The following is a 27,321-nucleotide window of genomic DNA, read 5'->3' on the forward strand; positions in this document are numbered from 1 at the left end:
ATATATATATATATATATATATATATATATATATATATATATATATATATATATATATATATATATATACACTATAGCATATATAGATATACATTTGCTAATTTTTTTTGCTATTTTAAATTCAGGTTTTTTGGAAAAAGAAGAAAAAAACAAAGAACAATGAAAAAATCTTATTGCTGCTCCAACCTAACCCTCAGTTGATGTAGCAGTAACTCCCATGCATGTACTTCCTATATCAGTTTATGTACTAAAGCCCTCATAGTTCCCTAAATCAGTACAAACATCAGAGTTCAATATAAGCGTGTATTTATAGTTTTTTTTAAATAATTTAATCCAATTTGATAACAGTGCTGAAATTTCACAAGAAAATCTATGTGATAAAAGTGATCATTTTGAAAAAGAAAACCTGAGACTGCAATATTGAGACCTACAAACCTTTCCCACTTTTCTCATGAATACCCTCATAACATTACAAATTTTTTGTACCAAAGCATTCAATAACTAAAGCAAACAATAAATTTGGCAAAAAAAAAACAACCTTTATTACATAAATTACCTACATAGAATTACAAAATAAAAGGATTACCTTCAAAGTTAGACTTTCTATAACAATTTGCGGCTTCAACATACTGAGATGCAGCTTCGTGTTTACTTTGAAGCTGGTTTTCTTGAAGCTTTGCAGCTTCACAAAATGCATCACCTGCAGCTAAAGAATAAACAATATAAATCTAAAATAACTATAAATAAAAGTATAGAGGGGAAATATAATAAATACATGCAATCAAAAACAGTTTTTATAAACTAAAACTTTTAAAATAAAAAATTTTTTTGCCAAGAATTATATTTCAATATATCATATAAGAAATTTAATTTCATATTTTTTTTAAAGCAAGTTTCAACATTAAAATGCTCTCAGGCATTTGCACTAGCCTGCTACGCTCATTCACAACTTCAAAATAAACTTTGGCAATTTATCTTTTAAATTTAGATCATTTCTTGCTCTCCTTTTATAAAACATTAAAAACAAGTATAAAAATATTTTATCCAAGTTATCTTTAACATACCTTTCCAATTTTTAGCTATCTTAAATGAGTTGCCAGCTCTTGAATATAAAGAGGAAGCATCTTCGATCTTTGATGTTGCTCTAGACAAAATAATGCAAACATACTAAAATTTTTGTTTCATGCAAACAGATAATTAAAATATGAAAACAATATTATGCTCTACTATCTCTAGTAAAATGTTTAATTAACATCTAGTTTAAGTAACATTCTGTATAATTGAGTTGTATTGTATGAAACTTTACAACTAATATTAAATTCGTTAATGACTTTGAGTCTATGTTGATAAGTTTAAACCTAATGGTTTAAACCATTATTTGATAAAATGTTGATTTAAACCAAATTAAAAAAAAACTTGTAACAAGTAAATAAAACAGGCAAGTATGTTTAACAATATAACAATATCTTGAATGAAAGTTTTATATGAACGCATTTGTGTAAAACGAAAACATTACTAAATATTATTTTTCTGAACAAAATCAGAAACAAACTTTAAATCAAAATCAATTTATTAAAAAACGTTTTGTGCCTTAATTTTATGTTTTGCCTTCTTGACTTTGTCACAATCACAGTGGCTATTGATATAAGAGCAAAAACATTTTGAACTTACCTTAAAGTGTTTCTAAGCAGTAGGTATTAAGATAAATATCAGGAATAGTATGAGAGAGCTACATAGCGCATTCTCATCATAAACTATTTAATTTATCTCAAATTAAGTTAAATTGACAACTTTTTTTTATATATTTTTGTATTTATTTAACTTATAGTTGTTTAATGTTTTTTTCAAAAAATTCTGGAGAGCAATCTGACTCGTTTAACTACTATCATAGTATAAAAGTTGTCCTCGATGGATAGCACTCTTTTTCATATCCTGTAATTTCAGGGGTTCCTCAAGGTTCTTTCCATGGCCCTTTACTCTTTTTAATTTACATTAACTATCTTCCAGATATTCTCCCAAGTAAGGTGGCATTGTTTGCTGATGATTCTACAATTCATTCTTGTCTTGATAAGAAGCCAACACTCTCTGATCGCTTGGAGGGGGCATCTGAGCTTGAAAAGAATCTCACTTCTGCCACAGCATGGGGCTCACAGTGGCTAGTGAACTTTAACTCAGATAAAATCCAACTTTTTTCAGTCAGTCATTACTGCAATAATTTAGATCTTTCTATATTTATGAATGGCGATGTACTCGACAAGTCATCTACCCTTCATCTTCTATGATAAACTATTACTTCTAATCTTTCTGGAAACCATATATCAAATCCATTGCAAAATTAGTATCTGCTAAGGTTATCATGCTCTTTATCATGCTCGCCACTTTCTTACTCTGGATTTTATTCTTTACCTCTGTAAATCTCAAATCTGTCCTTGTATGGAATACTGTTGCCATATCTGGGGCGGATCTTCCAATGATGTCCTTTCTCTTTTAGACAAGGTGCAAAAAAGCATTGTAAACATAGTTGGACCAGCTCTTGCAGCCAATCTCCAACCATTATCACATTGTCGTAATGTTGCTTCTCTTTCTCTTTTCTACAAATATTATAACAGGCACTGCTCTAAAGAGCTAGTGTCTCTTGTGCTATCTACAAAAATTCCTTTCCTTTTATCTTGCTTTCCTGATTTATATAATATGCAATCTTTTAAGCCGTCTGTCAATCATTATCTTGCGCTATACACTTTGTCTTTTCTATTGCAGTAACTTCCAACTCTAATAGTGGTTGCTTGCAACCTTGTGGTTTTAACTTTTTATTAATATATTGAAAACGTGAGTAAATAAGTTTCCCAAATAATAAAATATATAACAAATAATCCTCAAACTGAAACAAGATATAGAGAAAGTGAAGAAAAAAATTTACAGAAAAATAGTTACTGATGATTCTCAAACTTAAAGTCAAATCTGATCCATTTAATAAAAAGTATTTGTATTGTATTTTGTAAAAAATAATAAAAAGTATTTGTTTTGTATTTGTATTAGATTTACTTTGTTTTTATAAGTTTTAACAGACTCTTCTATATTGAAATTAGAATAATGAAGGGTTGTTAAATCAGCTTTTTGCGCATAGAAATAAATATTTTAACTATTCTTATTCATTCAAAATTTAATAGAATTATTTTTATAATTAAAAAAAAAAAAAGAGTTAAAAGAGTGGTGTCTTTTGATATCATGATTATGATATTTTGATATTATGATTTGACATCAAATGATAATTGAAAAATACTGACAAATTAGAAAAGCCCATTTAATTATTGACAGCATAAAATAATGTGTGTAACAACAAAGTTATGTAACTATTAAGTTTATTAATATACACTTATTAGTTTTATTAATATACAATTATTAGTTTTACTAATATATAGTTATTAAGTTTATTAATATATAACTAAGTTGATTAATATATAATTATTAAGTTTAATAATATATAATTATTAGGAATTCTTCTTTATAAAAATGGTTTTTAAAACACCTGTGATTTTTGTTTGTCTCTTTTTTGAAATTTTTTTAAAAATAAAAGTAGTTACTTATTTCATGAAATTTCTTCATAACTACATTAGAAGTAAATATAAAACTATTTCTTAAATACCACTAATGTTTTCATTTTTAAATTACCAATGTTCAAATTGCTGATTTCTTTCTTTCTAATACTTTTTTAAAATTTTATTATTATTCTATTAGGGTCAGATCATTATATTTCAACCAATTTCAAGAAAACTTTGTGGGGTACCATCTCTGATTTTCCTGATTTTTACATATCATTATCTAAATGATGTAAATAGGTTAAATGTGCAATTTCAGAGTTCCAAGTGCAACGGTTTAGAAATTATAGCCTTACAAACACTCTCAGGTAGCCCCCCTCGGTTCCTCGAATGGTAAAAATAGACAACTTTAAGGCCTTATAACTTTTTTCTAACTTTCAGCAAGTGGCTCATTTTTTCTAGAACTATTTTCTAGATATTTCTGTCTTAAAATTTGTGATTTTCATTAGCTTGTATCATGTTAGAAAAAAACTACAGCCTCCTAAACTTTGGAAAAATTCTGAAAAATGCTAAATAAAGGCAAAATGAAGTTAACCGTAGTATTTTTCTATTCACCAACAAGTCCTTACATGTTAGTTTTCTAATTAGCTACAATGGTCTACAACAAATTGGCAAAATATAAGCAGCTTGTTACATTTTAGAAATCAGTTTTATCTAAAAATATATAGTCCACTTTACTAAAAAGTCCCATTTTCAGCCATTTGGGGATGGCTCGTAAATTTTTCTAACACTTTGTATTGATCTGATATTAACAGCAAATAAGGCCATTAGATCTAACTATATAAAAATGTAAACATCACAAACTTGTCATGTTCACAACAAAAATGGCAGCATTTTTTATTATCCCTATTTTTCAATTATCAGGGCTGAATAGTGTTATTGGAAACCAGTGCCCCTCCAACCTGCTTTCTGGCCCATGTGAGGGATGTAACCCACTATCTGTAATTTGTTTTACAAAATTTTATATAATTGCTATAAAAAACATTTCTAGCCCAGCATTGTTGTTTATGTGAAAAGCATAGTTATCTTTTTTACAAAATTCTTGTATTCTCCCTTAATAATGGCAATACATAATAATGTAGTTGAAAACAATTATATATGATAATTCATTTCATCCTTTTTTTAATAAGATAAGAGTAAAATCCTCTAGTGTTTTTGAGCTCAGGGTCATGTAATGTGGCAATAATGTCACTAACTGGATACCAATGGATATCTGTGGTTGTTGGATACTTGAAATAATTGCCTGCTTTTTGTAAACAGCTAATACAAACTGTGTCACCTTTAAGATCAGTTATCTTTCCAGGAAAGAATTCACCAAAATAATTCACTAATACCCAATCATTAATATTGATATCAGTATTCATCGATTTTTGTGTATTAATGCAAGTATCTTCCAGCATGTGAAAAGAGTCAAATGTACTGCTCATTGATGTTACATAAGCTTTTAAACAGCATGATTGAGGTGAGAAATAACGGTATGAGCGAGTACCTTTGATGGCAGGAACATTCTCAAATCGTTTAGCAAGCACTTCATGTGTAATAGCAGCTGTTTCGGTTTCAGAAATGTAGATAAATCTGAAAAAGAGTTAACATAAATCATAATTCTATTTCCAAATATGTATTTAGTAAGGTCTTGTTTTAAGGAATCCTTTTCTATACTATTTGATTTTTTATAACTAAACATTCATACGTTATTTTTATTATTTTTGTTTAAATGCCTATTATGATATTTTTGTTTAAATGCCTATTATGATATTTTTAATGCCTATTATGATATGTTTATTATTTTTGTTTAAATGCCTATTATGATATAGGATACTAGACATCAATTATTTGAAAAAATATCATAACCTAAATGTACATACACTTTGACAATAGCATGATATATACCTGATGTTTTTAATTTTTTCTTTAGCAACTAAGAACATGTCCCTCGGTGTCAAAATTTGATTGCCAATTGGCCTTTGAAGGGATAGGTTATGAATAACTCTTTTCACTGTACCACCTATTCCATCACATGCACTTTTTCCATGTGATAGAATAGGTGGTTTCCATTTTTCCATCCCAAAAAAATGCCAGTCTGCTTTTAGTCCATAGTCTTTTTCATGAAAACACAGGTTTTTCAAATTAAACCTAAAATACAATAAGAAAAAAACCTATTCAGTTAAAGATTATTAATTTTGTATCCAATTTCAAAAACATCATTTCAAGGGCTGAAAATAGTTTGTCTAGAATAGGTAATTGTTATCAAAATTTTTTAAAAATATTGTGATATGAAAATTTAACCTATTTTTATACTGGCTGCTTGCACCATCAGTGAAATAATTGATCTTCTGAACTTGTGGATATTCCTCTTTCAGAATTGGTATTATTTTGGAAACATAACTGAAAACTGCCTCAGTATTGTGAATTAGATTGTCAGATATAACACAATAACATTTGCTTTCTGGTGATTGGTTTCCATTTAAAGATTGCACATATATGACAAATGGATGGAGAGTTGCTTGATTTTTGGAAAAATAGGATGACTGAACTTCATCTTGTATAATAAATGAAAATTTTTCAGCAAAATCCATTTGCATAATACATTCATTTGGCTTCATGTTTTCTTTGAGCTGGTTTAAAAAGAATGTCTGTGATTTGCTGACATAATGATGTTTTGTGAGGTTATATAACTTGTCTGTTAACTCTTCTAGAAACTCATCAGGACTTTTAACTATAGTTTCCAAGGAGCATCTATCAGTCTTCAACCATTGCTTATAAGTTATTTCATTTGCTGAATCCCCTAACAGTTCATTTAACTTTTTTTCAATTCTCTTTTTTCCAGGACACTTCTCACACTCATGAAACATACATGGTTTATTTTCTATTGAACATACAGCTAAGGCCATCAGATCTTTTGACTTTGTTTCATTTTTTAATGATTTAACCATAAGATTTGGATTTTGATGGTCAATACAAACACAGACTGTGTGCGTGCCAGATTTTCCTGCAACAATACAATGTTGTGGCCTTAAAAAAGCAAATGATGTCAGTCCCACCTTTACTACACCATTAGATTTTGATTCTTCTAACCATTTCTGGTAAAGTTCTGAAAGATTGCATAGTATGAGTCGTTTCTGAATGTGCTGTCTACCATCAACTGTCTTTATGCTAATGTAATCCTTTGCTCCTGGCAATAACCTGCTGTTACTATCATCCTCATAAAAGTTGACAATTTGATTTACAACTTCAATAGTCAATTTTTTAGGATTTCTTATGTCTGTTGATCTCTCACCAAGGATTCCTTTAACATCACGCAAAGCTCTAGCTTGCTTCACCATATATTGTGTTGTTTTAAATTCATTTATTGTTTCCTGAATAGTCCAATGGACTGGAGCTAAAGTGAGCAATTTTATTTTTTGTGAAATATTGATCTCATTACGAAACTTTTGTTTAAGCTGTTCTACAATAAAATCTAAAGAGGAACTTTTGAGCATACTAATTTGAAGCTCATCTCATTCAGATGCATTCAATGATTCATTTAGCAACTTAACTTTCTTTTTTATTTTATTGTCTATTTGTAGCATACTCATGCTGGATGATCTTTTAATAGGAGACACACCAAATTTAACAAGACAAGGATTTATAGTATCAATTTGTGTGACAGAGTTATCAGGTGATATGTAATCTGGATCATGTCTCTTGTCAACTTCTTCAATATTCTTGATTTTTCTTACACAACCAAAACATATTTTTTCCCCAGGAATTAAATTAGAGTCCAGTTGATTATGCTCCAGAGTGACAGTTGTCAGGTTTCCTTTAACAATCTTTGAATGAATTAAGAACGGGTCACAACATGATTTATGGTATGTTGAATAGTAATTAATAAATTGTAACCTATGGTGAGTGCAAATTGTATGCAAATGATATTTCTTATTCCAGTTCTTAAGGTCAGCAGGTATTTATCTTCATTTACTATTTCTGAAATTTCAGACTGTCTGCAGTATGTATTTTTATGACAATCTAACTTTAGTTCAATACCAATAAAAAAAGTATTCATGTTTATCTAATAAATTTAATTAAGATGAAATATTATTGAACCTTCTTATGTATAATTTTCTATGAAGTTATATAGGAGAAGTAAGTTCAATAATGATTTGATTACATATATATATATATATATATATATATATATATATATATGTATGTATGTATGTATGTATGTATGTATGCATGTATGTATGTATGTATGTATGTATGTATGTATGTATGTATGTATGTATGTATGTATGTATGTATGCATGTATGCATGTATGCATGTATGCATGTATGTATGTATGTATGCATGTATGCATGTATGCATGTATGCATGTATGCATGTATGTATGTATGTATGTATGGATGTATGCATACATGCATACATGCATACATGCATACATGCATACATGCATACATGCATACATGCATACATACATATATACATACATACATACATACATACATACATACATAAGATCCAACAATTAAAAACACATACAAATAATGTAATGAAAAAAATGGAAACAAACTGCAATAGCAAAGTTTATTGAACAGAAAAATATCAAGGTAAGTTATTTTGAGTTATAAATGCTTATATATTTACATTTGCAAAAGGGTATATTATATAGAATCATTGCATTTTTAGATAAATAGTTAAAATTAACTAATAAAATTGAAACTCATACTTTGTTAAAAAACTTATTTAAACAAAACATTAAATCAATATTGTAATGGCTTGATTAGTCTTGTTATACTTCATATTGCCAGTAATGTATGAACCCACTGTCCTACTATTGCCTTGAATTATTAGCAATTCAATCAACTATAAAAAAATCATCATAATAAAGATTAAATCGCAATTTTATGATTAACTAAATTTTTTTTTGAGTGTCACCTTTTAAAAATAATGCAGGCTCTATATAGTTATTACCCCTTTAGTTGTGCTCCTATCCGGTATAAAGTCCAGATCAGGGAGAAAGTAACCAACCATATCTCTTTTTTTTTAAGAAATGACTTATGATAGGCTACATCCCTCACATGGGCCAGAAAGCAGGTTGGAGGGGCACTGGTTTCCAATAACACTATTCAGCCCTGATAATTGAAAAATAGGGTTAATAAAAAATGCTGCCATTTTTGTTGTGAACATGACAAGTTTGTGATGTTTACATTTTTATATAGTTAGATCTAATGGCCTTATTTGCTGTTAATATCAGATCAATACAAAGTGTTAGAAAAATTTACGAGCCATCCCCAAATGGCTGAAAATGGGACTTTTTAGTAAAGTGGACTATATATTTTTAGATAAAACTGATTTCTAAAATGTAACAAGCTGCTTATATTTTGCCAATTTGTTGTAGACCATTGTAGCTAATTAGAAAACTAACATGTAAGGACTTGTTGATGAATAGAAAAATACTACGGTTAACTTCATTTTGCCTTTATTTAGCATTTTTCAGAATTTTTCCAAAGTTTAGGAGGCTGTAGTTTTTTTCTAACATGATACAAGCTAATGAAAATCACAAATTTTAAGACAGAAATATCTAGAAAATAGTTCTAGAAAAAATGAGCCACTTGCTGAAAGTTAGAAAAAAGTTATAAGGCCTTAAAGTTGTCTATTTTTACCATTCGAGGAACCGAGGGGGGCTACCTGAGAGTGTTTGTAAGGCTATAATTTCTAAACCGTTGCACTTGGAACTCTGAAATTGCACATTTAACCTATTTACATCATTTAGATAATGATATGTAAAAATCAGGAAAATCAGAGATGGTACCCCACAAGCCATTGGTTGAAATATAATGATTTGACCCATTAGTGTTTAATTAGGTTATACTAATGACTTTACCAAAGCGCAATACTGGACCATATAATATAATACCTGCAGATTATTTTAATCAAATTTTTTCACTGATGATATTAGTTTTTATCTTCTAATCTTTACTGTTTCAGCTTATGTTAAGGTGAAATGATTGAGTTGTAACCATATACAAATAGCTATAACTAGTAACTAAATAAAAGTGGTCATGACTACATGACAACTACCTAAACACTAAAGTAGTCACTACTGTGAACAATGGGCTCAAAATGTAAAGTTTTGTAAATAGAATTATAACTATTATTTGAGAAATCTAAACTCATTGTTAAATAAAAATTGATAAAAAAATTTGTTAAACTCACTTGTGGTGAAGATATATTTTATTATGGGTATATTGGGTCCCAATCCCCATTTTTGGGGATTTTTTACAAGTTAATTTTTTTTGATTAAAAAATAAATAAATAAATAATAAAAGTTGAAATACTTTTTAGATGACAACAAGAAAATAATTAATTAGAAATACATAAAGAAAAGAAAATTAAAAAAACTGTTATTCTGCTTCCTAATGTTATTGATTAGAAAGTTAATACTTGAAAACATGTATTAGGTCAAGTTTAAATAATACTTATATGATAAAATTGTTAAGATTTTAAGTTTGATATGCTAAGATATATTTGAAGATAAAAAGTAAAAACAGTAAAACTATTAATAACTTCATAACTAATCATATATAAGGTTTTCAAACATATCAAAATATCTTTTTGGTTTTGGAAACATATACTCATCAGATCTGCTTGTGTGCTTATTTGAACCACAATATTGACAACTTTGGAGGATGCAAATTAATAACTCTAAAGAAATAAGATATCTCTTTATATGACAACTTATCACAATAGCTGTTTTAAATGTCTTACATAAGAGAAGCTTTGAATAGTTGTATATTTTTTTGTTCTTTGCTTTAATTATTTTTTCATATAAAATCCCAAGGCCGCAACCATCATTATTAACAACTAATATAGCTGACTGGTAAAAATATCTATTGTGGCATTATAACACAATCTTGAAAGTTGTCAATTTTCATTTTGTTTGCCAAGAAACTATACAAAATATTAAACTGATTTAAGAACTTATTAATAACAAGCTATTTTTATACATAGGAGTGAATAGATCTTTTATGATAGAAATTGATTTCTCTGAAAAAATCCAACCTTGCATCTCTGTTGCAAATGGAAATTTGTTCTTACCAGAATCGCAACAGATATCTAACTGATGCCCAGTATTTTTTTCATTTTGTAAGAACCTTATTTTTAGCATTACATATTATTTCACCAAGCAGTTTAATTTTTTCAATCCAAAGTCTATAATCTAAATAACACAAATATAATAGTTTTAAATACCAGTTAGTCCCATTTATATACAAAGGTGTAATACATACTAATAATTGATCAATCAGATATCCTTTACAAACTCTCTCAAAACATGTTAATTCAGTAGTTTTTATGCTAAGTACACAATCTGCAACTGCTAGTCTGCTGAAAAGTCATTCAAATTTTAAATTCTTTATTGTATTATCAAAAAAGAAGGATTAATAATGTATATTATTATACATTTTTAATCCTTATTTTTTAATACTAATAAAATCTTTGTCAAACAGAAAACATATCTTTCTGCCATTTATTTCTTTTGGTGCATTATTCTTAGTTAGGAAAGTAAGATCTAGCAAATTTTGATTCATTTGTTTTATATTATGGTTTTTTACAAAAAACCATAGTATAAAAAAAGAGAGTTTTTGAGACATTTTTGAAAAAATTCTTGTTCTTCTTCATTTAACCTCATTATTAAAAAACTTGTTTTAAATAATAAAATAAACACTTCATAGATTTTTATGCATATACATCAAACTACGTGAGTGTTTAAATAGTGAGAAAAATTAAATTAAAATTTGTCTGATAACTTATGCATCACCCATTGTATATATATCAAGCCTTCTCAGGAGACACATGTGGTTGTACATCTTATATAACCATGCATGTAATTTTTTTTTGACAACTTAGCCATGGTTTTTTAAGTATATTGATAATTTTCCTGTTTTAAAAAATCCACTTAAAAAAATAAACAAATTTAAAGAAAAAATAAACCATAAAATGAAAAGAGAAACTAACTTAACGAATTATAAAATAAATAAAGCATAAGCCAGAGAAAATAAAAGCATAAAAATTAATATATTTTTTAAATTAGAAGCATCTTAACAAATAGTTGGAACTTAATTTTATTTAAAAGTGTTTCAATTAATAGTTCAAAGCTAATGATTTTTCCTATATCGCCACGTTGATGCAGCATTAAGTTTGTAAGACACAACTGTGACCTCATTTAATGTTGGCATTAAATGAGGGTTCGAATCTTATTAATGGACAGACATTCATACTATTAATGTAGACATTAAAAACATCAAAGTTTTAAATTTTTAAATAAATAAGTTTCAAAGTAATTAAGCTTGGATTAAATAACTTTTAAACTTTGATTTTTTTTTAAATTATTTGTACTGAAACACTTTTAAATTAAAATAAAAACATATTAATTTTATGCTTTTATTTTTTCTAGTTTATTTTTAATTATTTTATCATTTGTTAAGATTTTTTATTTTTCAGTTTAGTTTAGTGTTTTATTTATTTTTTTGGTTTTTATTTCTCATTTTAGTTTATAATTGTTTATTTTTACTTTTAGCTTATGTTTATATTTGTTTATTCAGTGCATTTTTTAAATGTGCTAACTTAAAATATACAAGGAGTCGTGGCCAAGCTGTCAAAACAAAATATTATATCTGTGGTCGTATAAGGCATGTGACCAAATGCAAATTTATTCACATGCCTTATATGGCAGTGAATTCCAAAGAACTGATGTTCGAGGAAAAAAAATAGACAAATGAGAGTTTTTGGAGCACTTAGGAACAGTCACAGAAAAAGGATGAAACTTAATTGAATAATGAGTAACATGATAATGAATTTTAGTAGATGGTACAAGAGACACTAGCTCTTTAGAGCAGTGCCCATTATAGTATTTGTGGAAAAGAGAAAGAGAAGCAACATTACGACGATGTGATAATGGTTGGAGGTTGGCTGCAAGAGCAGGTCCAACTATGTTTACGATGCGTTTTTGCACCGTATCTAAAAGAGAAAGGGCATCATTAGAAGATTCGCCCCAGATATGGTAGCAGTATTCCATATAGGGCCGGATTTGAGATTTATAGAGATAGAGAATAGAATCCGAAGAAAGAAAGTGACGAGCTTGATAAAAAGATGCAACCTTAGCAGATGCTAATTTTGCAACAGATTTGATATATGGTTTCCAAGAAAGACCGGAAGTAAGAGTTAATCCTAAAAGATGAGGAGTGGATGATTCATCGAGTACAGCACCATTCATAAATATAGGAAGATCTAAATTATTGTGATAACGATTGGCTGAAAAACAATGAGTTTTATCTGTATTGAAGTTCACCAGCCACTGTGAGCCCTATGCTGTAGCAGAAGTGAGATCCTTTTTAAGCTCAAATGCCCCCTCCAAGCAATCAGATAGTGTTGGCTTCTTATCACAACAAGAATAAATGGTAGTATCATCAGCAAACAATGCCACCTTAGATGTGAGATTATCTGGAAGATCGTTAATGTAAATTAAAAGAGTATAGGGCCAAGGATAGAACCTTCAGGAACCCCTGAAGTTACAGAGTAAGAAGAAGAGTGCTGTCCATCGAGAACAACTTTTATACTACAATTGAAAAGGAAGGATTCAATAACCTAAAAGATGTTGCCAGATAAACCATAAGAAAAAAGCTTATGAAGAAGACCACCATGCCAAACTTTATCAAAAGCTTTTGAAATGTCAAAAATGATAAAACCTATCAGTTATTACTGTTAGCAAATCAGCTGTAGAACCAGAAGATCGAAATCCATATTGATGGTCAGAAAGTAAGTTATTAGATTCAAGATAAGAAATTAAGTGTTTGTTAATTAAAGATTCAAAAACCTTGCTTATGATAGGAAGAAGACTAATGGGGTGGTAGTTAGAAAAGTCAAATCGCTCTCCAGAATTTTTGAAAATAGGGATAACAGATGCCGCTTTACAGCACATGTTAAATAGTCTTGAAAGTATAGACAAAAGCTCTGGAAAACACTTTTGCAAGACTTTAACATGTATGTTGTCTGGGCCACAAACTGTAAAAGAGTCTGAGCAGGAAATCACTTTAGATACAGAAGCTGGAGTGATACGAATGTCAAGCAATGGATCAACCTGTTTGTTGGCAATACCAGGTAGAACGCAACTTGTGAAATCAAGAGACGACATTGATGAAAAGTTTTTAGCAAACCATTCAGCTTTGTCTTTAGGTGAGGTAACAAAGTCTGAACCATACAAGAGAGGTGGAATAACAGGTTTGCCCTTATTATTGATAACTGTTAAAGACTCTCCAGACGTCACAAGAGCCTAATTTTTGTGATAAAATACAAGATTTTATGACTTGAGAATAGTGAGCTTTGGCGTTAAACAAAACCTTTTTACAATGGTTTCTAGCAGTAATAAACAGACGTCTGTTTTTTGGAGAAATGTTTTGCTGATAGATATGGAAGTAACGGTTTTGATTGGCAATTGCAACAGCACAGTGTGAGGAAAACCATGGAGGAGAGTGAGGCTTGACCTGGAATCGTCGAGAGGGAACAAAAGATTCCATGTCAGCCTGAATCCACGAAGTTTTGTAAGAAGCACATTTGTTGACAGTAAGACGAAAGATTTCTACCCAAGGGTCATCATGAAGAAAATCACGGAAAGAATCCCAGTCAGCTTTAAGTTAGTTGTAAGAGGTACGATAATAGGAGGATTTAGGTAATGAAGAAGAATGAGATATTAGTTTTAGAGAGATCAAACTGTGATCAAAAGCAGCTAAGGGTGAATGTGGAGAAACTGAGCATTATATCAAGGTGTACACTAGCCCTGTGGGGCCCCATCAAACGCGGTATTCCCAAATGCTCATAAAATTAAAAAAGTGAAAAAATCCTTTCTCCAAATAAAGTTTGCCTAATTAAAGTTTAATAATAATTCTAAAAATAATTGAAAATTAATTACTGTTAAAAACTAATAGAAGAATAACATAAAAAATAATAATTTATTATTTAAAACTTGAAATAAAATTGCCTTTATTGGTATAACTACGCGCTTACATAACTGCAAAAATGTCTCTTGGAAAAAAACTTTTTGAGAATTGGGATTTTCCAAAAATCCCTATAATCGCTTGGAAAAAAAATTGATTTCTTAAAATTTGCAAATAATTTTTTACAATGCATTCCAACAACAGTAAATATTATTAAAAAAAAGTTAGCAAGAAATAAAGTACAATTTAAAAAATTACAAATTTGTTTGGTTTAACACCCACAATTCCTTTAAAAGTTTCTCTCTTTTTGGCTGAAAAGTTAAATAAGTTGAATAAATTTTTTTTGATTATAACAAACTGGTTCTAGAAATTTATTTAATGAGGAAAATAGATTTCTTTACTTTACTGCCTGCTTTTATTTAAAAAGTAAATTAAATACGTATATTAAAACATAAATTAAATACCTTTAATAACAAGAATGTTTTTATTATTACAACAAACAGGTACTAGAAATTTAAAAAAAAAAGAAAACTAGATTCACTGCTTGTTTGAATTTAAAACATGAAAGCAAATTTAAATTTTTCAATGAACTAAAGTCATAACAACATTTTATGACTATGCATGAAAAAATAATAATTGGTATTCTTCATTGACACGATAGGGTGTAATCGCTTCCGATCTTTTGTAATTCTTTTGTAATTAAAAGACATTTTGATGTTGTTTTTGCTATGCGATTTATGTATAAAGAAAGTTAATATTAATTATAAAACTGAACTCGCAATAAATGTGAAATATGAAATTTACAAGCTTGTGTTTACTATTTTCAAAATCTTTTTTATTTTTCTATTTTTAAAACATTTTTTTTGATGACACAATTTATTACATGATGGTGTAAGGGTTCATCCAAAAAGGACATCAAACAGAATTTAGATAATAATTAGAAGTAGAAGGTCGCTATATTACTTTAATAATTGCCCTTTAATCCCCACCAGTTAAAAAAATATATATTCAAAAGTATACTTTTAACATGAAAGCGGCAACAATATATTAAAATTAAAAGTAAATCAAATATATTATTCTTAATAATAATTAATTAATACACACTGATTATTTTATAACATAAAAATATATAATTCTAAATATATCTTTGGAAATCGGAGCTTAATTCGCCTTGTCGTTGCGAAACCATGTTTAATTTTGTGTTGATTTTATAAATATTATAAAATTAACACAAAATATATTTGATAATGATAAAAATTACAGACGGTATTTTGCTTTATTTCTGGCGCTGTCCAATCAATGTATGCAGCACTAAAGTGGAGTAGAAGAAGTAAGAATATAAGAAAAGGACCCCACACATTCCCAATATACATTTTAATCTCAGGGGAGGAGGAGGGGTATCTTTGGGAAATTTTTTGACAAATTCCCAATTTCGTCAAAATGCTGTATCAAATTTACTCCTGTATATTTTTGAAGCATCTAAAAATAGATCAATGAATTACCATGATAGTTTCAACCATTATTGTTAAGCATATTGAGAAATATTTGAAAAAGTAAAATGTTCTTTGGCCAAATGTTTCTAATCTTTCCCAGCTAACATTTCACACATGAAAAATGAAATCTAAAGTTGCTTTTAAAAAAGTCATCTATAGAATCTAGAAGTTAGGTACAAATGATAAATCAAAAAGTAAACACAGGTAACTTGAAAAATTATTTTCAAAACATCAATGTGGTTAAATATGGTACCTATTTTATGGGATATTATCTTTAGTAAGTCTTTATCTAAAGAATATTTTCTAAGATAAAGCACCAAACTTAAATTTAACCAATTTTTACAAGAATATGGTTTTTAGAATGCACATGACTAAAAAAAAATTTTTTTCGACAACTAAGTTAACAATAATAAAACCATTCACAAAAAATTATCTAGCTACTACTGAGAGAAAACAATTACAAACTGTAAAAGACAACTCATACGACTGCTCACTGCAGACCACCAGTTCCATCTCAAGCTTGAAAAATATAATTGTTAATCAAAATTTATTCACTTTATATAAAAAATAAGACTAAAAATGAAAGACTAATATTTGACATTATAAAGTATTGCTTAACCTCAATGAAACTTTTAAAATAATAACACTATTATTAGTGACTTTCTTCCTTTTTATATGCTGTTGTGTTTTATATCACCACTAAATTTTATGAAAATTTTAAAAAGTTAAACTTGCACAAAGTTTTTGCATATGAGGTAAGGAGCAAATAAGTCAAATAAATTAACTTTTAATGTATATCGGAAAGAAAAAAACTAGATTATGCTAAAACTCTTTAAAAACTCTAAAAACTTCTTGAAAACTGTAATTTTACAATTAAAAGTCAATTATTGGAGAACAAATTTGCTATGACTTACTATACTATATTCTTACCCAAACATGCGACCAAAGAATCCTTTGGATGATTCGATATTTTTTTTAGCTTCAGCTAAATATTCATTTGCACGATCCTCTTCCTTGCTCATTTTTTGTAATTTAAACAACTGTTCAAAAATAAAATATCATTATTTTATATCTGTTTTCTTCTTGTAATCAGACCTCAGACATTACGTTATTTACAACCATCTTTTGTGTTATTAAATGTTCGAGGTAACCGATGTAAGGATCTTGTATGTTTGATTTTACCGATGTAAGAATGTTGATTGTACCGTTGTCGTCAGCATCTATTTATCGATTGAAATTATATCGAGAATACAGCCGATATATCGGCGGAATTATGCAGTTATAGCTACCAGATGTAAGAATGTTGTATGTTCGATATTATTGGTGTAAGAATATTGATAGTATCGTTTGGTCAGCATCAATATATCGATCGAACTTATACCGAGAATACAGCCGACGTATCGGCTGTATTATAAAGTAACAGCTTCAATATATTACGTACAACAGGCATGCTGCAGAGGCGGATATATCGTTGTTGAAATGGCGGATTAAGGTTTAGCAAGAGGATTAAAGGGACGGTAAGGCAAATGAGTAGGGAGCGACGGAGACTGGAGGTAGCACATTAACCCCCAGAAATATTTTTTTTGAAAATGCACTTAATAAATATAATAATAAATATATTTTATCTATGCTTTTATGTGTAAAAATAAACATTTAATATTATTCCAATGGTTTGGTTACTTAAATATATATATATATATATATATATATATATATATATATATATATATATATATATATATATATATATAGTATATATATATATATATATATATATATATATATATATATATATATATATATATATATATATATATATATATATATATATATATATATATATATATATATATATATATATATATATATATATATATATATATATATACTATACATATAACTGAAAAAAGTGTGTATAAACCTGCTAGTTTATACACATTTTTTTATGCGAGATTTCATTTCCAGAGGATATAGAACGTTCGTAAGACGTCTTAAGAATATCATATGGACTTGTGACATCTGTGCCCGTTGGGTTGAAGCAAAATGATATATTGATAATTTAAAGGCAAAGCTCTCAGCAAGCTCACATTCGATTAAAATTAATGTCAATTCAAAAAGACATTATTTTGTAATTGTTGATCACAGATAATTTTTATAATCTTTAGTCTACTGAAACTTCTGTCATCATAAATCGATTTTATAGAATATAGACAAGTTAGGATGTGATCTATTTCACTATTAAGAATGAATGTACGTCTTTCAATTATAGTTCAGTCGTCATTACTGGAGATATTGATGCATAGACATCTAGAAAACTATTCAAACGGGGAGGGGTGCCAAACGGGTTTTTGCCCGAAACATTTTTAACACTTAAAAATAAATCTAAATTGCTCAACAATGTTTTAATAAGTTAATTTATATTTTTTTGTTTTTAAAAAAAAGTTGTTTGCAAAGTTATTATAGGTATATGAGCATCTCTTACGGTACAGTCACAGTAGTTTTGATACGCCGAGCTATGTTAAAAATAGATTGACAGTGTACATTATGGTTATAAGAGCTATTTTCCTAAAACAAAACGTCTCCATTTTGTTTTTTGCCATAAATGCGGACAAATGTTTAAAGCAGTAATGAAAACGATGGTGTTACCACGTTTTCTATTTCCGTTTAAAATAAACGGTGAGTTTTGTAATAAAAAACTTATATTTTAGTGGCACCAGTTTACTAACTTAGGTTGCGCGGAGTTGTTTCGATTTTTTTTTTAATTTAATTAAAAAAAAATTGAAACAAACAAAAAATAGTTATCACAATGTAGTTTTACACACTTTTTCAAACCTGTTGTAAAAAAAAAAAAAAAAAAAAAGCAGTCTCTTAGGATTTCTCTCCATCACGTAAAAATTATTTTTCAGTTGAACCCAAAAGTTGTAAGTTAATGTATCAATTTACAAAAAAATAAAATAACATTTACAAAATAAACAAAAATAAATCAAATTGAATTTGGTAGGTTAAAACTGAAAAAATTATATATTTACAGCAAACTGTTCTTTTTATATAACTATATAATAATAAATCTTTTCATTTTATGTCATAATATCTAATATGTTAAAAAAATCAGAATATTTTTAATTAACAGCTTTTAATTTAATTGACTTTGTTACTTATTTATACTTTGCATCGAATGAAATGTATAGACACAAATACTGAAAATAAGTCAAAACTGTAAGATTTTTTCCCAAAAATGATACTTGTCCCGAGAATGCGACCATTATGGGATAAAGTACTTTATTAATCCAAAATGTAAAAAAAAATAGACTAATACGTTTTAGATAAAAGAATTTTGATGTAAAAGAACCAATAGCTTACCAAAAATTTGCTTTTTTTTTGACACAGATTCGATAAAATAAACTCTTATCAATCTAAAAAATTTTATAGACGCTTTTTAAAGGAAAACAAAGGGAAAACGGATTTCTGATTTTCAAATTAATGTACCTTTGAAAATAAACAACATTTATTTTATTAGCGGCCTAAAAAAACTTATGTAGACCTAAAAATCAAAGACTTAAGTCTTTTTTCCGCTTTACTAAGACTTAAAGAGGTTTTATTTAAATGTAAGTTTATATAAAACAATAAAAAAATCTTTAAACCTACTAAAATATCAACTTAGCCGACAATACTGCTTTGTTACAACTTCAGTGATATATTTAATGCAGATAATTTTAGTATGCATTTGAAAAGGAGGAAATTTAGTGAAGAAAAAACTATAAGATTCTGCTAACGTGGCTCGTTGCAGCTAACATGTGTGCAAAAATATTCCAATATTTGTTGTTCTGAAATCAAACAAACCCCAATACTTTAAATAAATAAAAGCCATTCCGTCATTTTGAATTAAAAAATAGCTAAATAAACTCCAATTTGTTTGAAGAGTGGGTTAAAGAGCATTACAAAAAGCTTGTATTAAAAGAAACTTAGCATCGTTTTTTGATATTATAAGCAACCCTCTAAATATTGAGAATCTTAAATCACACTTTAACTTCTTCCCTTAAATTTCTTCAAAAACTTAAACTTTCTGTTTGCAGCGTATGGAGCAAAAAGTCATTCGATTGTTGAAGTACCAAACTTCTTTAATTAACATGATCATAAATGCAACTGAAAAGATAATGACTAATGCTTTTGATTACTATATAACTGATTATATAAAAAACAATAAAAATCCCTGGTAATTACTGGAATGAAGTTTCAGTAACCACTATTATTATTTGTTTAGATAAAGATTTAAGGAAGAAGCATAAGACAGAAGACGACAACTTCTCTGGATTAAAAGATTAATTCGATCAGTTGCAACAATGTTTCAAATAAAGTACCTCCAACATATTCCAAAGATATTCCAACAGTTGAGAATAAGGTTTTGATTATGCGAAGTGTAAAGACAAGCGGCTATCATTAGTTATAGCTTTGAACGACCGATTAGACAGATTAGACAACAACACATCGTCCTTCTTGCTTCAGATCTCACTTACATTGACTTGAAATTAAACAAATTGGAGAGTGCAACTTCTTTCCCCTCTTGTTTCCTGCGCAAAGTAGCACGATTCGCAGAGCCCTTTTGGTACTCTATAATTGGGCTTCTACAGTTGACATATTCTGCTTGAAAAGCAATAAATTATACTCTGTCTTTTACAAAATTCAGCCTAAATAAATATTGGATAACAACCCACTAAGCATACTAGCAAATATAAAAAAGATTATTTTTTATATATATTTTGGAGTAATTCTGTTTTTTTGTAAACATCTGATGGCGATAGTTTTAGTATTTGAAACAAAAAGTAAACTTTTTATTGGCTTCATCATGTATTCTCTTCAGAATATAGGGTATCAATAATAGCATAACATGTGTTAATCCTTGTAGAGTCGCGAATTTCAAAATCTATTTCTCCTTCTTTGTTTTCATCTGCAATTAATTTTCTTTTTCTTTTGCGCATTTTTCAATATGTTTTGTGTCCCGATTTATTGAATGCTCTCTCTCTTCATCAATATCAAACATACTAATTAGATCTTATACATATCGAGCTAACGATTTGTATAAACTTACAACTGTTTGCAAATCAGTCTAAAGTGACTGCAATTGTTTACTCGTTTTGTTAAACCTTTTTAATATATCACCCCATAATGTGGCCATTATGACCGTTTTAAATTTAAATATAGTCCATTAGCTTGTGATCTTGGGATTGACTTTTTTGATTTATCATCTTTGATAAAATACAGTGCATTAATTATTTCATTCCAATTTTTATCTAAACTTATTCTTTCATCAGATTTTGCTGACCATCTGGTAGTTTTTTTAAGTGATACGTTTTCTGTTTTAATTAAATTGTTCTAAAGTATTTCCCATCTAAATGTAGAAGCACTGAAATATTTATAGATATTTTGAAGCAAAATAAAAAATTCAGAAGCATTTCTATAACAGTCCACAGCGCATTCACCAGATTTAAAGAGTGTGTCAAGCATGGTATAAGTTTAGCTTGAGGATTAATTTCTTTAATGTGAGCTTGAAGTCATGTATACCTACCAGACATGCTAAACGCAATGTCGTAACTTTGACCACGACAATTTATATTTATATCTAATTCATGTAATTTTAAAACTAAAAATTTAACTTCTGCTAATTCTTTAGATTTATGACCAAAGTTGGGTAAAAACCTTAAGGATTTTTCCACCTGACAGCCATTCTTTTGAGCATACCAAAAAATGAATACAGTTAATCTTCATGACTAATATCAGAAGTAGAATCAGTACTGATGGAAAAGTATTTAGCTTTCTTCATTCCTTTCATCATTTGTTGTATAAAATTATCTTCTATTATACCTATGAAGTACTCATATATATTAAAAGATAGGTACAACCCTCTAAAAAAGGTAGGAGCTTCTAAAAAAGGATCAAACTTAGCTACGTTACCTTTTTTTTTTTTACCAAATCTACGTTTTTGTATGAATAATTCGCGCATAGTAATGTATAATTTGCAAGTGGACTTTGATCGCCTTTTGAATGATAATTTCTTCTGCCAATCATACAAATTTATGGCTTTTATAAAGATGAATTTTCAATGGTTATATTCTTATTTAAAAAAAAAAAAAAAATACGGTAATCTAGTAGGCAGAAAAGCAAATAATTGGAAATATTGCCGCAAAAAACTTATATATAGTAGGTCTTCATGGGCGCCCGCAGGATTTTTTGATGTTTCAGATAGGACACGTTAACACATTGTGCAAACTCCAAACTTAAGTATGTTCATACCTATGCCAAATAAGGAGGCCTTGCAAAAAAAATTGGGATGATGGAGGCCTGGGAATAAAAAGCCTTTAAACGTTTGCTCCCTGCCCAAACGTGAGGGGACTAATGTAGTAAAACTTTCAACTTTACTACCGTAAACTATATTTAAATTTATCGACAGATTTTAAATTTTGTAGAAAAATATTGTAAATTACAAAAGATATAACCATGCAAACTTTTCGACCCTCCCCCCCAAAAAAATGAGGGGGGAGTAAATTTTGTATAGTCAAAACTTTTGTAATTTACAATATATTTCTGCGAAATTTAAAATCTGTCGATAAATTTAAATTTAGTTTACGATAGTAAAGTTTTACTATATTAGTACCTTCACGTTAGGGCAGGGGGAGGCAAACATTTTAATACTTTTTTGTTGCCAGGCCTCCGCCATCCCAAATTTTTGCAAAGCCTCCTCATTTGATATAAAGTAACTATTTAATGATTTTATAAGGTTCTACCATTTTGACGCCTGGCGTCCTGTCAAAACTGTGTCTCCCTTAAATACGTCTCTGCATAAATCATTAACCAGTAAACCAATCAGACTGAAAATATATTTAGACTGTGGTGTGATCAAAAGCTTCATTTGCAGCAATTTTTGTCGAATTATATAGAGTGGTTTATCTACAGGTTTATTGGCGTGCTATAAAGTCAAAAAATCAAAATCTTATTTTAAATCATCCACACAAAAGACCAGGCACCGGAAGCATATTTTGAAACCCTATACAGGCTCAGAATAGGCAGAAAAATGAGCAATCTGATTCGCTGATGTTAAAAGAGAGGCAAGTGCAATTTTGTTGAAAAATATAATTAAAATCAAAATATACAGATTTTTGAAATAAATTTCAAAATAATGATATACTAAGTTTATCATTACAAGTCATGTGTTACTATCAACACAGGAAATTCATTTTATTTTAGTACTCTTCAGAGTATTTAAAATGTATCAAAATCTATTTGTACAAGAGAATTTTCACTCGTAAAAATTTCAATAAAGTTTATCTTGGTGATGAAGATTTTATCTATTGTTAATTTTAAGAAACGAAAAAAAAAATGTGTTGAAATAAATTAGAAAAAATCTACAAATGTGTTTCTCTTAAAATATGCTCTGGCCTTAAAGCATTCTCAAATACATAGTTTATATAAGTATGTTGTACGAGACTAATAGTGAAGCACTTTTACATACAAAGTTTATATGCAGTTTTACGTGACTACTGGTGAAGAACTTTATTTATAAACTGATTTACATGTTTATTATAAAGAGTTGAAAATTAGAGTTTTTAAAAAAAGAAAATTTGTACTAATTGCAAAACTAGCTTCCATGTTCCATGTCAATATATGAGCTCTGAGGAGATTTTTTTTTCATGCTTTGTTTCAACCATAGTTTGGAGGAGGCTGATATATTTTTTTATTACGTAACTTTAATGAAACATCGTGTTAAACCATTAAAAACTTTTTTAAAATTTAAAAAAATTTTGGCAGGCTACATTAAATTATAAAATATTTGAAAATTTAACAAAAAAAGTGATATTTATGTTTGTCTACAGAACAATAATTTTTGTACAGTTACATATAAACACTGACATTAAAAGCAAGAAAAAGTATTGAAGTCAAATAAGTTAACCAAATAAAAGTGGATTATGGCATAAATAAAAGTAGATTATGGCAAATGATTGTGGCATTTTTTGTATTGTAATAATTGAAAAAAAAAAGATTTAAAAAACTAAACTAAGTTGTTAAAATCAAACGTTTTAATGAAAAAAGTGTTGCATTCTTGTATTCGTTTATATACATATATTAAAAACAACTATCTAAGCGTTTTTCAACCTTCTATTTTATTACAAAAAATCGCATATAAATACAAAGTTATAATTCCCATGACAATTATAAAACAACAATAGTCATTAAAAACCATAAATGAATGCCTGACTTTCATCACGTTTATCTACGTGACTTTTACCACGTATACGTAATAATTGTAATTCACCAACTTTAATAGAACATGCCCTCTTGGTGAATTACCTCATAAGTCTAATCGTTGTGGGGCTCTTATTATTCGTTATTCGTTATTAAACGGCATTCACGTTATATCGTCCTTTACCGTTACCAACTCCATCTTTTGGTATATCAAGACCATCGTTAAGTCTTTTTTATTATGAGAGTCCGGAATACGGCGACGCAAGTGTGAGATATGTCGTGGGAATACCCTATTTGCAGTTTCGACGTCAAACGACTAGGCATTTTGCTTCCGTACGATACCAGGTATCCAAGACCGATCACATTTTGTCTCTTGAGCTGGTTTTACCTAAACATTGTCACCTTCCTTGAATATGTTGTCTGCTTCATATTTTTCGACTTTCTTACGTGTATCGACACCTGGAATAAACGACGTTGGTTTTTGCTTAAATTGCTGCGATGGACTTTTACTACAATTTGATGAGATCGTCTCATTGTACAGTAATACTGCCTGAGCGATTGAGCAACGTGAGCGGGCGACTGTTCTTTTGATTGTTCTGTGTATGCGTTCAACGATACCATTGCCTTGAGCTCGATGAGCTGCTCGATATTCTAAATCAACGTCCCACTCAGCGATTCCAATTTTGCTTTAAACTCAGCTGACCATGCTTCCATTTTACGGAATAAGGATCGATGGAGTTGCACTGGTTACAACTTGCAATTACTGCTGAAACCTCCTTACGTGATACATTCTGGTTGTTTCGTAAACAAAGTTGCAATGTTCGATCGACACCAAAATGACCAATTGAGTGAACTTTCCATATGTCTTTCTGTTGGATTATTCCGGTTGCACACACTGTTCTGCACCATTTTTGAGGGATTCGTGAAAGTCGATCGGCCAGATTTAGTTCAGATGGAATCCATTGTACAATAATCTTAATATCTTTTGCTATTTCCTTTATCGTATTCAGCCGTCGTTGTACTAGCAATTGAGAAATTCCCCGAGTCTTTACGCGATATTCTTCTTTTAAAACTGCGTTTAACCATTCCACGGTGCTCTTGCTATCGCTGTATACTGTGAGTTCTTTTATATCCCATTTGCTGGCTAAATTTAACCTTCGAAGTATCGAATCTAGTTCACTTATATTAATATGGTGCGTATCACTCGTTGGTCGTAGCCATGCTGCATCTTCAATAACGATTCCTTCAATTAGAAGAACTACACCCAGTCCTATGGACGATGCATCACAGTAAAGATCAGCTTTTCCATTCACTGGTACCAGCCATTTCCCACCAACCGAGTCCTCTTTTTCCAAACGGTGAAGCAACTCATTCATTTTTTCTTTGCAATCTTCAGAAACATACTCATTCCATGGAATATTTCCAGCTAATTGTTTGATGTATGAAGCTTGTAAACGCAAACTTCCTGCCACCGGGTAATGTCCAATAAGTTTACCTAAATTGCTAAAAAGCTGTGATCGTGTGACTGCATTTGAAGATTCGAATTGTACTACATTGTCCCGCTTCCATATCAGTTCCCCATTTTTATTTCGTTCGACTCTCAGTCCTAAAACACGTCCTTTTTCTAGCTCTTCTGGAGGTTTACACGGCAACCCAAATTTCTCAAGATGCTTCGCTACATTTTCAGCTGTTTCTACACTTTCATCAACAAATATATCATCAATGTAATTATCACATGATTTCTTCACAGTAAAATTCATATTGAGCACGTGACGAAGAATTGTAGTCATTATTGTTGGAGCCACGTTGATGCCAAAACACATTCTGGTGAAACAATACCGTTCCCCATTTATAATCACAGTTTGATATGGCCACAGTTTTTTGTCAATGTGAATTTGAAGGTAGGATTTCTTAAGATCAAGGATTATTTCACTTTTAATTTTCCTCCAACGACGCAGTTTCTCTTGACAAACGTCGGCATTTGCTGTGTGACAATTTACAAATTCGTTGAGAGCTCGGAAGTCTCCCACTGGGCGTATCTTTCTACCTTTATTTTCTTGCACAACACACATGAGCGGTATCAATACTTTAGGTGGTCCCAATGCTTGCTCGTTATACGCACAAGAATGCCAGAGTTGATCCATTCATTTATTTCTTTTCGGTAACTACTTTCATGCTTTTCGCTTATCTTGTATTCGCGGATCGTATTATTAATTGCGGGCTCTTTATTCCAGTTCTATGATGCCGTCCACTTTTTTCTGTCGAACTTTGCCATGAAATCCTGATGTTTTATTTCGTTGTTTTTGTTTATTTCTTTCTCTTCGTTTATTTCGTTCTCTTCGTTTATTTTTTTTTCTTCGTTTACTTCGTTCTCTTCGTTTATTTCGTTCTTTCCGTTTATTTCGTTCTCTTTACTTCTTATATAATTTGCCCCACATTTTGCCGTGTTTATTTCTTTCTCATCGTTTATTTCGTTCTCTTTGTTTACTTCGTTCTCTTCGTTTATTTCGTTCTCTTCGTTTATTTCGTTCTCTTCGTTTATTTCGTTCTTTTCGTTTATTTCGTTTTCTTTACTTATATAATTCGCGCCACATTTTTCCGTGTCACATGCTAACATTCGGACGGTACGGTTTTTATCACCATAGATTACGGCTCCTCCGAATTTTTCAATAGCATCCATTCCAAAAATCAAATCAAACTCGAATGGTTTGTCCTTTACAATTAACGAATTAACTATCCGATATATTCCATCAATTTCCAATTTGATTACCATTTTACCAAGTACTTGTACAGTTCCTCCCAAAGTTGTGATGCATTTTTCACTTTTTGAAACAAGTCCACGTGCAGATTCAGCATGAACCACTGTAATTGATCATCCAGAATCAATTAATGCTGTTCGGAACATTCCGTTTATTTTAACTTTTAATGATGGCAACGCTGTTTCAGGGAGAATACTGGATGCCATTATTTCCAAGTTCTCCCTTTTCTTTTTAAACCTTGCAATCGTTTGATGCAGTCTTTGGCTC

General features: G+C 29.4%; 3 protein-coding genes across 3 annotated transcripts in view; all 3 read right to left on the reverse strand.

Moving 5' to 3' along the window:
* LOC100198421 (alpha-soluble NSF attachment protein) overlaps positions 1-17,248 on the reverse strand; it is a 32,420-nt gene extending 15,172 nt beyond the window's left edge. The window contains exons 1-3 of the mRNA XM_065805163.1: positions 16,991-17,248; positions 1,065-1,144; positions 587-706 (exon numbers count right to left, since the gene is read on the reverse strand). Coding sequence (XP_065661235.1) covers positions 587-706; positions 1,065-1,144; positions 16,991-17,082 — 292 coding nt within the window. The 5' untranslated portion in view covers positions 17,083-17,248. The remainder of the gene's footprint in view (positions 1-586; positions 707-1,064; positions 1,145-16,990) is intronic.
* Positions 4,590-7,289, reverse strand: LOC136084677 (uncharacterized). Its single transcript, XM_065805162.1, has 3 exons — positions 5,883-7,289; positions 5,487-5,729; positions 4,590-5,171 (listed from the first exon to the last, which is right to left on the reverse strand). Exons 1-3 carry the CDS (start codon positions 7,073-7,075, stop codon positions 4,703-4,705), a joined length of 1,905 nt encoding a protein of 634 aa, XP_065661234.1. The 5' UTR covers positions 7,076-7,289; the 3' UTR covers positions 4,590-4,702.
* A 7,715-nt stretch (positions 17,249-24,963) lies between the features above and the next one.
* On the reverse strand, positions 24,964-26,439 carry LOC136085374 (uncharacterized). Its single transcript, XM_065806675.1, has one exon. The coding sequence runs from the start codon at positions 26,437-26,439 to the stop codon at positions 24,964-24,966; it is 1,476 nt and encodes a 491-aa protein (XP_065662747.1).
* Positions 26,440-27,321: the final 882 nt, after the last annotated feature.

Source organism: Hydra vulgaris, chromosome 09 (genome assembly GCF_038396675.1).
Source record: "Hydra vulgaris chromosome 09, alternate assembly HydraT2T_AEP".
NCBI classification, from domain to species: Eukaryota; Metazoa; Cnidaria; class Hydrozoa; order Anthoathecata; family Hydridae; genus Hydra; species Hydra vulgaris.